The sequence below is a fragment of the Thunnus albacares genome, chromosome 7 (genome assembly GCF_914725855.1).
Source record: "Thunnus albacares chromosome 7, fThuAlb1.1, whole genome shotgun sequence".
NCBI classification, from domain to species: Eukaryota; Metazoa; Chordata; class Actinopteri; order Scombriformes; family Scombridae; genus Thunnus; species Thunnus albacares.
In genome coordinates, this window is record NC_058112.1 from 3884989 (window position 1) to 3901720 (window position 16732).

The following is a 16732-nucleotide window of genomic DNA, read 5'->3' on the forward strand; positions in this document are numbered from 1 at the left end:
TAATCTGCCAGTGTGAAGCTTTTAAATTTGTACATATAGTGTTTTCCTAAAGCTACGAAACACTGGACTGCTCCAAAATGTCTTTCAGTACAAAAACATCAATGAGTAATGTCTGCACAAAAAGGAATTAGAGTTTGTCAAAGCACACATAGGATGAACAGGAAGTGCTTTTAACGACTAACACCGACATTTTGAAATGAGAATTATGCAGGTGCATAATCTACAACTGAAAGTTGTTTCACTTGTGTTTATGCACTTTTACAAGAGGTTACAAGTGCACAAATATGCATCTGCTACTGGACCGCTGACATGTTTATATAGTAGTGCTATAAAAAGTCATAATAGAAGCTACAGTATATTTTAATCAAACCTTTTTTTTTTTTTTTGAACATGTCTGTCCTCCCGAGTCTCGCCTGGCCCCGACCGCGGAGATCATCTAAGCTTAAGCACAGGCACAAAAGACGGGATTTATAATCTCTTTTTTTTTAGCAGGTCTGATTTTTAAATATTTAATCTAAAGCACACAATCATCAGATTTTCACCTTCTTGTGTGTAAATGCAGCCATGAGTGTTTAGGACGGTGGTGATGTTTCTAGTAGGGGCTTTCAAAAGTTAAAAAAAACACTAATACCTCAAATAACAGACATGAAGAAATCAGAGGAGACAGTGACTGATCATTTGACTTTTAAACTGTGTGTGTGTGTGTGTGTGTGTGTGTGTGTGTGTGTGCGTGCGAAGCTGTGTATGTGTGTGGTGTAACTCCTGGAGAGCCCAACCTCCAGAAACCTCCTACACCTACACACAACACCACCACCACCACACCTCATTGGTTAAACAGGCCTACAAACGCACTAGCTGATTGGCTGTTAACAGCAGAGTGTTGTTGTTTAGTAATGTTTTCATCTCTTACATCCAGCACATACAGAAATCACTCGAACCATCTTTGATTTTTTTGGCAAACATCATTTCTTTCAATGTTTGCTCTTACGCGAAAAAAAAGCAATAAGCACAGAGACATGAAAAAATGTGTGTGTGTGTTTCTGTGTGTGTGTGTGTGTGTCTGTTACCCCCATCCATCTCTATATCTACTGTATGTACTTGCATCTTCAAGCCCATCTGTCCATCCATCCATCATTCTGTGTGTGTGTGTGTGTTTTGTGTGGTTATCAGTCGGTCTTCTTGGCCCATGCCAGGTCGTCTGATCGTGGTTTTTGCCCCGTCAGCCGTTCGATCAATTGCTCCATCCGTCTCCAAAAGCCAAGCTGGTCCAGTGGGTAGTTACACCAGCCTGGGATGATTGAAAAGATGTGCAGAGTGAAAGAAGAAGGAATGGAGAAATAAAGTTGGAAAGATGGAGGAGGAGTAAAGAGATGGTGTCAAGGAATGGAAGAAAGAATGAGAGGTCAGACTTTGTAGAAAGACAAATTTATATTATTTTTACTTATTCTTTTAATAATATTGCATCAAATAAGCAAATTAAAAACACTAAATCATATCCAGTAACCTGAGAGCTGAGGGATGATACTAATGAACAAGCTAAAGTGTTTTAGACAGATCAGTCCATAGTCTTGGAGCCCTGAGGGGATTCTTCCACTGTATTTGGATATTTGTTTTGTCTCAGGCCCCGCCCACTGCTCCAGCAGCACCCACAGGGCGAGCACTAGCTCATATTGACCCATTTCTAACCATCCTTCCTCCGAACCCACCTCCGCCTTTCCCCTCCTCTCTCCTCCCTCAAGACACGCTGAACGTCTTCCTAATGTCTCTTTTAGTTTTTCATGTCTCTTTGCATCATCTTAGATTTCATTCTTCTGTCCTTAACTTACTTCTCACTCTATTGTTTTATTTCTTCCCCTCCCCTATCTCCATCTGCATCCCAATCCTCAAATCTTCTGTCTGCGTCTAACCTCCTGTCTCACTCTCATCGTCGTGTACAGACTAGATTTCAGAGGAGTGGAGGGATGTGGGGACTCTCCCAGGAGATGTCCTTAGCCCCTACTAACACAAGCTCACACACACACACTCACACACACACAGAGTCGTGTTTCCAGCACTTCAGAGGACATTTCATTGACCTAACCATAACCGTAACCTAACCCTAACCTTAAACCAAGTCTTCACAATTTAATGGTTTACATTACAGGGAATTTTTTGTCCCCAAAAGGGAGGCGAGCCCCCACATGTGACTATGTAAACACATTCAAGTCCCCACAGCATGAGGAATACTACACACTAACACACACACACCTCCGGTTTCTTCATTCTCACAGTTTACAGAACTTTAGTAGCTACTGAATGAGTATATGTGTTTGAGGTAAATACATTAATGTATGTATGGCTACAGGCCAAAGTACATTTACATGTACACATGCATGCATGCATGACTCTACAGAAGGCTCTGTGGAAACATGTGACTGTTCTCTCACACACACAAACACACACACACACACATACACACACACACACACACAGGCTCGTCTTTGCTGAGCACATTACACACATGTACAAGCGTCACTGCTTTAGAGGCAGCTGAGAAGTCCCTTGGCATTTGAGATGAAATGCCATTTTACTATTATTACCAAAGACACACACATACACACATGATCTGTACATTTATGTATAAAGTCAAAGTACTTTCATGCATACTATTTCACTTCTGTAAGTCCACACAGACTATAACATAAGCACACGAATGCAGAAATAAAAGAAGTCAAATGCACAAGCGCTCTTTATACACACACACCAATAGTAGCAAGAAGCAAATAGAGACATCCACATGGGCTGTGTGTATTCAGGCTACCCTTGTCTGATGCTCACACACCACCACCCATGATGTGTTTGCATAGGGTGCATGCTTTAGCTCCAGGGATATATATGTGTGTGTGTGTGTGTGTGTGTGTGTGTGTGCATCCCTCCAGTGACCCTCTCTGTTGGAAGACAGTCAAGCAGCCAGAGGTTTTATTTGATTTCAGTCTTTCTTTCACTCCATCTCTCCTTACATTTCTCACTTGCTCCATCTCTCCCTCTTTCACCACACACTCCTCTTTTTTATTCCTCCAAATCCCTGTTTCCTCCTACCCACCCTCTCCTTGCCCTCCCGCTCTCTCCAATCCCTCCCTTCCCTGTCCCCCAACCCCCCTCTGCCTGTGAAGTCCTATTTGTTAGAACAGACAGCAGGTTAGCATTAAATATACATGGGGATTGTCAGCCGGTGGCAAACACAAAGGCAGCTAGGCGAGCCCCAGTGGAATCCAAGCCCGGCCCAGGCAGCTAGGCTGGGGGAGCGGGGGGCCGTCGCCGTCCCCTGTGGGGCCCCCGACCGCCACCAACCCACCTCCCACCACACACACACACACACACACACAGGTTGGTAACCGAAGAGGAGGTCAAAAAGACTAGTATACACACAGATGCTCGAGTATGCAGATGTACACGAGTGCGTGCGTTTCACGAACACACACTTTCACAGTGCCACCCCCCTCAACTCGCTCACACACATCTGTCGTCCACAGGGGCGCAGGGTGACGTACGAGCTGAATCCCCCTTGTGTATCCTCCCTCTTTTCTCTCCCTCCCTCTCACCCAGATGCACACAGAATACTGAATGTGGATCTATTACGGAGGCCTTGCGTCTCTAAAGACACACACGCACGCAAACAGAACATTTTCTTTTAGTTATTTATAAGAAGCCGACAGACAGACAGACACAGCCGCCATTTTGTCGGAATCTGCTGAGAATTGTAAGTGAAATAATTCTGGAGTCTTCAGCTTCAATTATGGCGATCTAAAATGGCCGAACACATCATACACACCGGTGACCCTCTGATACCAGTGAAAAGTCATGTTACACACACTTTCAACTTTAGCGTCTTGGTGCTCTGATGGATGCAAAGTTAAAACAAAGAACAATGTCACATTTACTTTGGGATTGTACCTTCCATCTCTACCAACAGCAATGATGAGGGGCATAGTAGTAGCAAAAAATATCCTTAAAGCCTTGAAAGCATCAACTCCACCTTGTTTTCCAACATGGTAATATGTATGTAAAGTATTGTAGGTGTTGTAAAGATAATCTAGGCCCCGTTTTTCAAATGTGGCTTAACTAATCCAGGCTAACATGTTGTTATCAGGCTAAAAGGATCCTGTTCATTTTTCTCCTGTTAACTTCTTTGAGCACAGAGGTTTGATTTGTTTTTCTTTGATGAAGCTATCTTAAATAACAGTGTTCAACTTATTTAACTTTAACTTATTTTAAAATAGAGGCAACATGAGTAGAGTGTTGAAGGCATGATCAGCTCTCATGTGATTGGCTGATCAAAGGTCATTTAAAGCCGATGAACCACCTGAAACATACTCCCACTGCACAATAAAACCTGACACCATCTCTCATTAAACGTTAGAGATTAAAGGGTAGATTCACATTTTTCAAGTCTATCTAAATGTACATTGCAACAGTTTTTGGTTGCTGGGATCCCTTCTTGGCCAGTATGAAGATAAGGATTGATTACAGCAACCAAAAACTGTTGCAATGTACATATGAGTATGTGAGTGTTGCTTTAAGATAGACATGAAGAAGTGTGAACCAATTAGCAATTAGGACGTTGTGGTTATGTGGTATGCACCTCAACCATTCAGCTCTCTTTGAAAATGTTATACTTTTGTCTATATTTAATTATATATAGTTGATTTGACTACACACTACAAAACCTAGTGTTAAATAATGACTTTGCTACTGTATCGTGCTGTATCAAAGCAGTACCAGTTCTTACCTGTGGTAATGCAGTAGTATGTCTCGTGTGGCGAGACATGGTGGATGCGGTGGTGTTTCCGTGGCAACACCAAATGCCAGTCCTGGAGCAGCATGACCCAGCGTGGGAGGCCGAAGTAGGAGTGGCTCCATTTGTGAATCTGATTGGTCAACGTCACAAAAACCGCCAGGGCAAAGACATAGCAGTCCCAAGGGTAGGATGCCGCCAAGGCCTCTGAAAGGTGACAGGAGACAGATAGACAGAGAGAAGAGCAAGTAAAGAAAGAAAAAGCGACTAAAGTTAATAGAATAATTGATCAAACTGTTTAGTGTAATGAAGAGGGCCAGCACGGAGGCGTAGCACTCCCACAGAGAGGATGTTGGCAGGAGCCTTGGAGAGATGAAGAGACCGAGGGGGAGGATGAGGAACAGGGGAAAGAAGAGATGGAGAAAGATCGGGAAAAGTGGAGAACGGGTGAGAGGAGGAGAGAACAAAGACAGGATGATGGAGGGAGAGAAAGAGGAGTATGAAATAGGCTGTAATGTAATATAACATAACATCAGGTAGACACTGAGCAGTGACTGTCCTTCAAAAATCTGTTTGCAAAATCAGAGAGTCCGAGGGGAGATCAGTCACACTGACATCAATTGAACAGATTATTCCGGACAGACAGTGATCGCTTCACCATAGGCATCAAGGGGAAAATTTAAGTCAGTCAACACTTCAACCCTCTACACGTGTGCTATCACACAAGAAAATCAGTCTCTACAAATTCTGTCTGTTTCTTTTGGCAAGTAAAAGTCCTACTGATGTTCAAATGTAACCATGAATCATCTCCCCTTACCTTTAAATATTTAAACAACCTTTGCAATCGCGCTCAAGCTCAAAAAGAACTGCACATCAGCCTGACGAAGGCAATCTGGGACTGGACACAATGTGAGGCTTGTTTACATGTGGTATTGAGATGAAGGTGGAGCTGGAGTTCAGGTGAAGGCTGGGGATTAGGCTCAGTGTGGAAGTCACAATGAAGAAGCATTTGGAGTACATTTTACTTTAATGTGATGTTTTTCCTTTTGAATCAGGATACAGGGCCGAGACTTTACACAATGAGAGGTAATTCAAAGCTGTAAACCAAGGGGATGTGAGTTGCGGAGAGCAAGACTTTTCAGTGTAATGTTAATTTGCAGTTTTCTTAGTTTGAGGTAACCATTAAAGGTTTACAGGGAATAAAAGAAATTGGAGTGATTGTGACAAAGCATCATTATTTTTCTCAATTTATGAGTAAACTTCCATAACTTCTCAAATCATGGCAGTGGTTAGCTAACAATGGACCTTTATTTGACAAAGGCTGTTATTATAATCTATATTTTACATGTTTAAAATATATTTGATAATGTTCTATTAAAGGGACAGTTGGCATTTTTTGAAATGGGGTTGTATGACTGTATGTATTTATCCAAAGTCAGTGTATGACCTGCAGTGGAAAATCTGTTTCTCTGACACTGTTTGATGGAAAGAGGGCACCTGGAAGGGGCTACTAGCTGAGCTGCTGCTAACATTTGCTCAGCTTGTTTCTCTGATAACTTAAGGTCCAGACGTCCGATGACTAAAATCCTTCATCCGGTTAAAAGATGTAGTTAAAAACAACCAAGATCTAAAAAAGTTTATCGCAAAAATGTGGCTTAAAACTGAATAAAAGTCAATTTATGACAGTTTGTGGCAGGAAACCACAATGGCAATATATTATCTTGTATGTGTATACACTTTGGTAGACGCCATTGTAGCAGACAACCACAACGCCAACACATGCAACTTGTGTGCATTTACTCTTTAGAAGTAGAGGGGTATGATGCCAAATGACCAAATGAAACGGACCATTACCTTGATTAAAATTTGAGTTTGAAAATTGTTGGAAACATTTGGGATAATGTAAGTACACAATTCAACAAAACATATGACATAGGTCTAGTTGTTTTTAGACATTTTTATGCAGAATAGTTACATATCATAGCTTTCAGGGGCCCTGATCTCTTCCCTCTGTGAAAACCTTTTACTCTGAAAAATCTGCAGGAAGTGTTGAGTATGCGTTTACAGCAGAAGAAACATCTGTCCATTAATTGAATACTGACTTTTAGTTGAGGATTTAAAGTTAGCTAACAAGGTGAAAAAGTTTTCAGTCATCTTTCATTTATATTTGATCTTATTGGTCACAGAAGTGGCTTCAAACTGAGCAAAAGGGCTGCAAACTGCTTATATTGTTTTCATGATAGCAGCAGGAATCACAGTTGACACTTCTGTCAGCTATATGGTGAATGATCCCCGGTATTTACACACTCAGAAAAAACTAAACTCAACTAAACTAAATGTGAAAAAATATCGACTGTTTTAACAGTTGAACAGTAAATTGTCTGCAAACTTTGGGAGCATGGGGTTGACATGATCTACAAGGAACTAACCCAGACTGCTGTACTGAGAGGGTGACAAATACTGACAACTGTCAAGAAAATTTCAAGCAATTTTTTAAAATATTTTTTTCAAATATGAAAAAACAAGACTACAAGTCTGAAGCCATGCTAGCAGCTCTGTCATTCTGTACGTAGCCACAGTTGTGCTTTGAGCTAAACGCTAACGTTAGCGTGCTAACATGCTCTTGCGGTGACAATACCAGCATGCTGACGGGAATGTAATTCGTTTTGATGATGGTGCCACAGGAAAAGTCAGGGCAAGACCAAGTTATTCAAGTTATTACAATTCATCCTGAGGGGAACATGAATATCTGTACCAAATCTAAAGGCAATTCATCCAATAGTTGTCAAGACATTTCACTCAAAACCACAAATGTCACCTTCATGGTGGTGCTAAAGGAAAAGTAAAGGATCAACAAAGTGAGCAATACATCCTGAGAGGAACAGGAATGCCTGTGAAAAATGTTGCGTCTGGTAGATATTGAGATACATATTTCACAGGATAAGTGCTAAAATATTTATCTGCAGGTGGTGCTAGAGGAAAAGTCAGGGGGTGACTGAAACCACAAGGATTCATCCTCAGGCCATGAATGAGACCATGAATGTAGCAAATTGCATTGTAATCCATCCAATGGTTTTGAGATTTTTGGATATTATGGACCAAAGTAGTGGACAGACATACTGCCAGCATGGCTAAAAATGTGAAAACACTGTGTGTCTTACCTCTGAGCTGAAGTGTTTAATTAGGTTTCCTAAATGCAGACTACAGCCAGGCCTGAAACCATGAAAAGAGTTCTTAAAGAAGTGATTGGTATCCGGGAAATGTTTATTGTGTCAGTGTTGATACGAGCTGACAGGTGACAAACATGTCAAGTCTCATACATTGGGAGCAGCTGTGTGCAACATTTCTGGATATAGTATAATTTGCATGGAAACAGTCTGAAAGACGTCTTCTTTTGTTTGAATTTGAACAGCATTTAGATGTAGATGTGACTGAGTCGTCCACAGCTCTATAATGACAAAGTCTTCAGTAGGAATGTGCTTTCTGTCCATCTCTCCTGTCCTCTGCTTTAAGTCTGAAGTCTGTCTGTCACTCCGCTAACTCTTGTAATACACTCGAGCCTTTCTGTCGGTATGACTTACAGCTGTCCTCTCTCTGTCTACCTCCATCTCTCGTTCCCTCTCTTTGGTTAAAACAGCGATTTCTTGACCCCAGTTCAAGTGCAGACATGACAGCTGGAGATGTCACCTCGTGGCTTTCAGCTTTCCCCCATCTACCTCTGTCTCTGTCTTTGTCTGGTGACCGCTTGACACTGTGAGGAGCTTGACATGACAGGTTTAGATGTCATCTTACCGCTACATGACCCTCTGCCGCCCCCAACCCCCCACACTCTCCTGCTCCCTCTCTTCTCCATGCACTCTCACCCTCCGTCTCAAACTCTTAGCGGTGACCTCTTAAGGTGCAGACATGACAGGTGTAGATGTCACCGCGTCTCTCCCTGTGTCTGTCTCGTGACCTCTTGACTCCCTGTGGTGTGTGACATGACAGGTGTGGATGTCACCTACAAGTGGACCTCACTACTGCTCTCTCCTCTCTAATCTTCCCGCCCTCGCACCCAACCCCCTCCACTGGCTGGTGATCAGAGAAAAAGAAAAGATGTTCTTCAGGCACTCCTTGGCAGAGCAGGGAGATATGTCATATTTAAAGCTGGCATATTATTCTGAAACACCTCTTTTTACTATTTACACCCTGATGAAGACTTAAAAATAGTTGACATTTAAAACTATGTCCTAATATGAACAATATTTGAGTAAAAAAAAAAAAAAAAGTTATATATCGGCTGATTTTTTCACATAAATGCATAACATAAGCAAACATTTTTGTGATGTCAACAAAAAGCATGTTACTGGTCAGTGCTCAGTATTATTATTTGGTGTCTTCATATAGTATTGGGATCAGGTTTTCTAGTTTAAAGAGGTATGACTGTGGCTGCTAATTACATCTTTTAATAGCTAGATAACTGCTTTATACTGTAAATGACAGCAGAAATGCTTGATCACAGCTTGTAAAAGAAGAGTCTGAGAAGCTTAACCCCACAATACTCTAGCTAACCTCACCTTCAACCTAACTAGCCTACCTAGCTGATGTCAACTCCCCTCCTCCTCCTCCTCTCGACCCATCAGTGACCTTTCAGCTCAAGTTGAAGTGCAGACATGACGAGTGGAGGCGTCGCCTCCTCAATAACAGGTTGCTCTCTTTCTCTTGCTGATCTTCCTCCTCCGGTCTATGCCCTCCTGCCCTGCGCTCATAAGGTCAGTGCACGTACCAGCAGAACTACCCCATGGCCTCCCATGATCAGTGGACACACTTCACCCACCTCAGAAGCCGTGCTACCTTTGGCATCCTGCAACACTCAAAACGTTCACAAAGTCACTGCTACAGATTGTTAGACCCCTGTATGGCTAACCTTGAAATGTTTACATTCATACTACAGATTTGTGAGACTGTAAGTGCCACCGATACTGCTCAGGAACAATCATCAGTGTTCACGTGTGGGAAGCAGGTGAGGGATCATGTCCATAGGGGAGGGAGGTGGGGTAGCAGGAAGCTCTGCAGGCGTTCTGCTCTCCTAGTAACAGTTATGGAAACCTTGATTCCTGGGACACAACAGCAGGTTTCACCCTTCTTTTTCTGTTCTCACCTTTCCTTCCATCCTGAAATATCAGGATGTCCTACTTTGTCTCTCACTGATCAACTCATCCTGAAGAGGAAACAGGACACACATTGGTGTCACCTCTAAACTACAACTTTTCTCCATGCAGTCCATATTCTCAGCATTTTCTGTTTGTCTGTTTGTTCTGCAGCTGTGCATTCCTCCAAATACAATCAGTCGGTTTGAATGTGTGTGTGTGTATGTATGTGTATGCCTTATAGTCAGTGTGTGTGCTACCTGGTGTGTATGTGAGGAACTTGTAGGCCATGTGAGCCAGTGGTAGGATGGGGATCATACAGTTGTCACCATTGGTTTCAATGAAGTCGTGGCGGGTGATGGCGGTTGGATCAATGTGGTGCTCTCTGAACGGACGAATAAATGCCTGCAGAGAGAGAGAGAGAGACAGAAAAAGAGAGAGAGTAAGAGAGTAATAATTTATGTGATTCCCTTCACCCTCCAAAGCCTTGTGAGGTAGGGATAGGGTTACTCAAACATTATATGCTTGTTAAAAAACAATTAGCTTTAAATTGAGAGGAGGGACTCATTAACCAATCGTGAGCTTCTCTTAGAGCCACAGCAGTTTGACTGACGTTTTGAATGGGACACTGAAATAGACTGCGGTGAAACCTTAGTCCTGCTTTTAATAAATAATAATTTGACAATTAAAGAAAAGACTGTATTCCAGTTCTCTTTTGGGGTCATCAACATACAGATTGTGATCCAAACTGAAATGTTTTTTCTTTCACCTACTCTGTTACATACCAGCTATGATAAACAGTTTAATTTTGAAATCATTTAACCCCAGAAAAGCCCTAGTGTTTTACCTTATATACAGTGTGTAGGGTGTATTTGGTTGAAAATTAGAAATTCTATTGAAATAAAAACAAAGAATTAAACTTGAAGCCCAAATACAATTATGTCAAATGAACAGAAAACAGCTCATTCTCCTCCTCCTCTTTCTGTTCTCTCAGTTAAACATAAACACATCCAGTTTCTGCTAAATGGAACTGATGTGATAAAAAAAAAACTGTAGATTTCTCTGCTTAAAAAAACAGACACTGGAAAGCATTGTTTACAGTGTTTACACAAATACAGATGAAATGCACACACACACACACAGCGATTCAGCAGTGCTCAGCATCCTGCGCAACCCCAAAGCTCATATCCAGCATCCTAATAAACCACAGAACAGCAGTCGACTTGAGCAAACACACTCATACACATAAATGACCCATGGACGCCTCACACAAACTCAAAAACATGGGCTTAAAAACACACACACACGTGTGTAAACCCCACCTGCACTGAGCAGAGGCAGACACTGTCAGACCTGTCTGTGAGAACATGGGGGTCTCAAATAAAAGACCGAATCTGAATCTCAGAAGCACAAAAGAGGACAAAAGGAAACACACACACACACACACACACACACACACACACACACACACACACACACACACACACACACAGAGGATAAAGGTAATTTATTTCCCTCTGTGGAAAAAGCAAAGACAGGAAGGTTTGCATCTATATTGCCACTGTGTGCACATGTCTGTGTGTGTGTGTGTGTGTGTGTGTGTGTGTATGTGTGTGTGTGTGTATGCAGCCATGGAAATATCAGCATGAAAACTCATTATTGTCGTGTTAGCCGTTCACACCAATCACATGCGCCTATCTGTGAACATCGTTGGTAGGTGCCGCTGGAAACAGAAAACTATCTGTTGATATCTTCACAATTATGTATCCATCTCGGCTCTCGTCTGCCTCTTCCCTCCCCCCTCCTCTCCCATAACCCCCCTCCACTCGCCGCAGCCCTCAGCCAGATGAAAGCCCGGCTAAGCTGCGGAGGTCGTGCCGAGCGGGGCGGCATCAGCGCTACCAGTTAACGGCGGGCCAACGGTCGCTGCGTGTCCTCTAATCCCACACCGTTTAACGGCCCGCCTCGCACGACGTCTGTTAATCACCAGCTCACATCGCCCATCGCCCCAGCAACCGGCGCTGTCCCACTGGTTGGATGGACACGCCCTTCCGCCCCCTTCTTTTTTTTGTCCTTACGACCTTTTTACTGTATTTTCATCTCACTTTTTGTTGGTGTCTCTTTTTCTCTCTGACTCTTTTTGTCCAAATCTTTCTATCTGTGCTTCCTTCTTACCATCAGTCTCCTTTTTCCCTTCCGGACTTTAAGCAACAACTGATTTCAGTCATTCAATTAACTCTCCTTCAACACTCTAATCAGCCTCATTAGAGAGTTGCCTTAAAAGAAACATGTTTGTTAATGATGTAACAAAAAAGAAAGAAGGAAATTGACACAAGGAGAGAAGTATTGATGCTTTTAAAAGAAGAAAAACAGACAGGGAAGAAGTATCTTCAAACATATATCCCTAAACTGTAAGCACATCTGGCAAATTTCAATGTGAATTGGGCATCATTGGGAACTAATGAGCGTGACTTTGTCCTCAAAGTGGTGTCATTAGAGGACTGCTAAATCCTTGTTGAGTCAATTAAAGCTCCATGACATGACGACAAAAAAAAAACAAAAAAACAACAGAAAGCCTCACTGAGGAATAGTTCTGAACACTACAGGGAAAATGAAGTGCACTGTTCAAGTCAGTGTTGCATCTTTAGTATTGTGCAGTGAAAAGGCTTTAATGGATTCAAATCAAAGCAAATCGTTGTAATACAATTTCTAATGAAGAGCACTAGCAGTATGCAGTATGGGAGAGTTTTACATATGACCCTGAGGTAGCAACACATCAACTTGCAATTAAGGGATGTGTGATGGTGCTTTTCACAATGGGCTCACTAATAATGTATTGGATTTTCATTTAGCCCTGGGATTTTACACACCAGAGTATAATGTACAAGAAAATGAATTCAAATTGTAAGTTGAAGCTAATTTCTGAAATTTTGTAAAAATAAAATGTGAATCGGTGCGTGTTCACATTAACTACCTTTATGGAAATATATTCAAGAGGACATGAGAAGAAATGACACATTACATAAATTACTTACAGAATTAAGCACTGGTATCTGATACATCATGGCATTTGGCCTTGCTGCTTTTTGTCGGCTTGTTAAAATTGGTACTTTTATCAGCTGCTATTGAGAGCTGGGTGACATGAAAATTTGTAATCAAAGCAGCAATGATGAGGTACGTACACCTCTGACACCAGCTTGCATTTTATTGTTCATTTTTTGTGTCTTCTGGTCAAATAGAGGCATGTAACAGTGAGTGGAAGCAAGAGACAACAGAACTACAACAATCTGTCTCTATTAGCCTTTGTTGCATATTCTCTTTCCATCTGATATGCCAACTTTTCTTTTTTTCTTAAATTATTCTTAGATGATGCCAAAATGGATATTGGGGTTACATAGTATGCATCTGATATGCTAATTTTACTACCTTAGACAAGCTTAAAAAGTTTTTTTGTTTGTTTTTTTTTTACAATAATTTGTCTTTTTTAAAAATCTTTTACAATTCCACTCAGATGTACAAATTGAAAATCCACATCAAAATGGAAACATACCTAATGTACCCTCTGTGACCTTGGCAGCAAAAATCTCCCCCCAGATCCTTGAGACCATACTGGCCATACTGGGCCAATGACTTTGACAGATTGAAAATGCAGTTTCCAGTAGCAGCTGTTACTGCTCCGTGGCCTTCACTGCTGGAAATATTATTTATGATACAATGACAGCAGACTCTTACGACTGTTACGTATCCCATTATGGTGAAGTTATAGAGGGCACGACTCCATATGTGCAGACAACACATGTTGTGTCTGCATTAAAGCTTCTACAGTAGTACAATCTGAGAAACGTCTTTACAGAGGTCTTAACAAAGATAACAAGGAACAAAATAAGGACATACACATGAACACACGCAGTACATGCATACACAAAAAAAAACAACAACAATCAAATGACAAAACAAACAAATAACAAAGAGCGACACTGTCTTCAAATGTTTCATCTAGTTTTAAAACCGCTACCGTTATTAGCCTTAGGTGTTCTTCATTGTGCTCGTCTTTGATATTCAAACTAACCTTAACTGGGAGCACAGGCCTGCTTTATTCCCAGTCTCACAACACACACCGACACAGAAACACAACCATGGTGTATGCCCTATTTTTTTGATTTTTTGTCTCCACACACACACACACACACACACACACACACATACGTATACACACTTTATTTTCTACCCTATTGTCATCCCTCTTTTCTCCGCAAAGGTCCATTCTTCTCTTCCAGTTAAAGTCTTTATTAGAAGTCTCCTACAGTGTACGACACACCATGCAAATCTGTGACTGCCGCTGTGCCTTTGGTCCCAGTAACTACCCCAAACCCCAATAAATGCCACATGATAAATAAACATCAAACCACATAGTACCTTAGGCAAACACAAATAGTAACACAGGACTCGAAAAATCATTGTTTAGACTCAACTGATGGTACAATGCATGTACGCCGCATGTGCAAAAATGTGTTATATATCTAAATGACACAAGCCAATAAAAACTACTTGAAAATAGTCCTCATTAACAAAAATACATTAGGTTCACAGTAGACTGAGAGAAAATATTACATTATAGCCCAAGTAACACAACATTTATTTTTAAATCATCCATTAAAATTAATCACACTAAACAGACTGTAAATAATGCCTTTTTGGAGCCGCTTAGCATCAAACTATATTCTAGCAAGAGGATTTATCTTAAAGCTATGATGACAAAGCCTCAGAAACTATTAAAGATCCCCTTCAGACATATATTACAACATGTAGAAATACTCTGCTTGGAACAATAATGTGTGTCTGATATGGTTTTTCCACAAAAAAGTATAATTACCACTTTAAAATCCTTAAAATGGTATCTCCTCTTCCCTCATTAAAAATTGAGAGACTATAAATATGCAAATATATTTCATCTCAAAAGTTGAACTACTGGACACAAGATGTCTCCTACTTCACTGTAAAGTCCATTCTCAGTGTTTGTGCACTGGAAGCTTCAAGTTTCCACACCACATTTTTGTAGGTTGAATATTGGACCAAGATTGGCTTCCAAATTAGTTGTGATGTCACACATTATGCTTGTAGGCCCGCCCCTTATAATCTGTTTTTCAATGAGCACAACGAAACTTTCCACTTTCAGCAGATGAACATGAAAACAAACTCTGCACATACATCATTCTGTACAGTTGAAGCTCAAACATCCAAGTGTAGGAAAAAGAAGAAAAACACATTTTTGAGTGGAGAACTTTAACTCATGAAGTATTAACTATTTCAGAGGCTAACAAGTAAACCTATGTAAATGAAATCAAATGCAGCAACTCATTATTAGACTGTAAACAGTGATGAACTGCTTTGTGCTTTGCTGCTAATTATAAACTGCTTTTAATTTGATTCAGTGGACACACATTTTAAATCCCAGTAAACCTAAAAGTGATTCATTTCATTAAATCTGAGGCTGTCATCATCTAACCCAATACCTACTTTTGGCTTAATGAAATTGACTCCTTTAAATACTTTGAGTTCCCTCTGGATGACAGTTTGTATTTTAAGGGTCATGTTGACAGTGAAAGAGAAACCAAAACTGGATTTTAGCAGAGAGGAATTTGGTGTTAGATTATCAAGATGTAATATACTGTAGAGTATACAAAGAGTTTTTATCATTTTTAATTTATTGATTCTGTTGCACCATTTCAACTTTAGAAATTATAGGAAACAATTGTAGTACTGTTACATCAAAAGAAATCAAATATTTAAACAGGAAGTCACTGTAGCATCATGCACTGTAGTGTAACTTCCAAAATTAATTTTAGGAGGCAAAACTATAAATTTAACTTAAAGGTATACTATGTAAGATTTGTCAGTTACAAAGCCGTGAAATAAAAGGGAAATAAAACGTTATTTTCTGATTGTTTCACATCAGCTATGTTCTGAAGCACAAATAAACACGGCCATACCTCCGCACAACCCTGCAGGGAGGTGCCGCATTGCTGGATTTGTGTGACTTAGATATGAATGCAACTTAAGAGCACGCTTCATCCCGTCTGCTCTGTTTGTGTGTGTGTGTAACAGACACAGACAGAGAGCAGCGGAGAAAGACAGAGAAGCAAACATCCCATTTCATTTAGGGGAAACACTGAAGCACATAAAAAAAACAAAAAAAAAAACATTTAACCTGTTCGCTACACAACAAGTCTCGACCTCACACTCTGCGGGCTGTTATTAGCTGGGGGCTACACACTCACTGCCCAAAGGTTGAAATCCAGAAACGTCCCAAACACGGCAAAATAAGTCTATGCATAGTTTTTTTTTTTTTTTTTTTTTAGGAAAATCCAACATAGTATGCCTTTAAGTACCAAAAGAGGTGGTAGTATTCATGCAGTTTAGAATGAGAGAAATATTAGGATAACCTCACTGACATTTACTGGGTTTAAATATTTGGTAGCAACTAATTAGTTTGTTGGTGTGAGTTTTAATTTAGTGCTGCATAAAACACTTGTGTACAGATGGTGCGACTGGCTCCTGGACTCCATATAACTGTCTCTACCAAGGTCTCAGAGTTTCATGACAGAGCTTTTACTGTATGTGGGCAGCTCCATCTGCTTGGAATGAACTACAGAAAAACCCCTAAAATTACAGAATTTAGTCACTTAAAACAATTCCAAACATGAGGTTTTTGGGAACTGCAATGGTCACTTTTATAATCATATAGTTATATTATATACATATTTAACTTTCATAATAAGCTGTGAGGTTATAGTAGAATGAGGTTCATGTGACAAATCCCATTTATTTT

The 16732-nt window shown here is 40.7% G+C and overlaps 1 protein-coding gene across 1 annotated transcript in view; it reads right to left on the reverse strand.

The window, feature by feature from the left end:
• Nucleotides 1-1064: 1064 nt before the first annotated feature.
• The window catches only part of si:ch211-212o1.2 (uncharacterized protein LOC492735 homolog), a 42997-nt gene continuing 27329 nt past the window's right edge, over nt 1065-16732 (reverse strand). The window contains exons 4-6 of the mRNA XM_044357336.1: nt 10164-10308; nt 4769-4981; nt 1065-1288 (exon numbers count right to left, since the gene is read on the reverse strand). Of these exons, the coding sequence (XP_044213271.1) occupies nt 1167-1288; nt 4769-4981; nt 10164-10308 (480 nt within the window). The 3' untranslated portion in view covers nt 1065-1166. The remainder of the gene's footprint in view (nt 1289-4768; nt 4982-10163; nt 10309-16732) is intronic.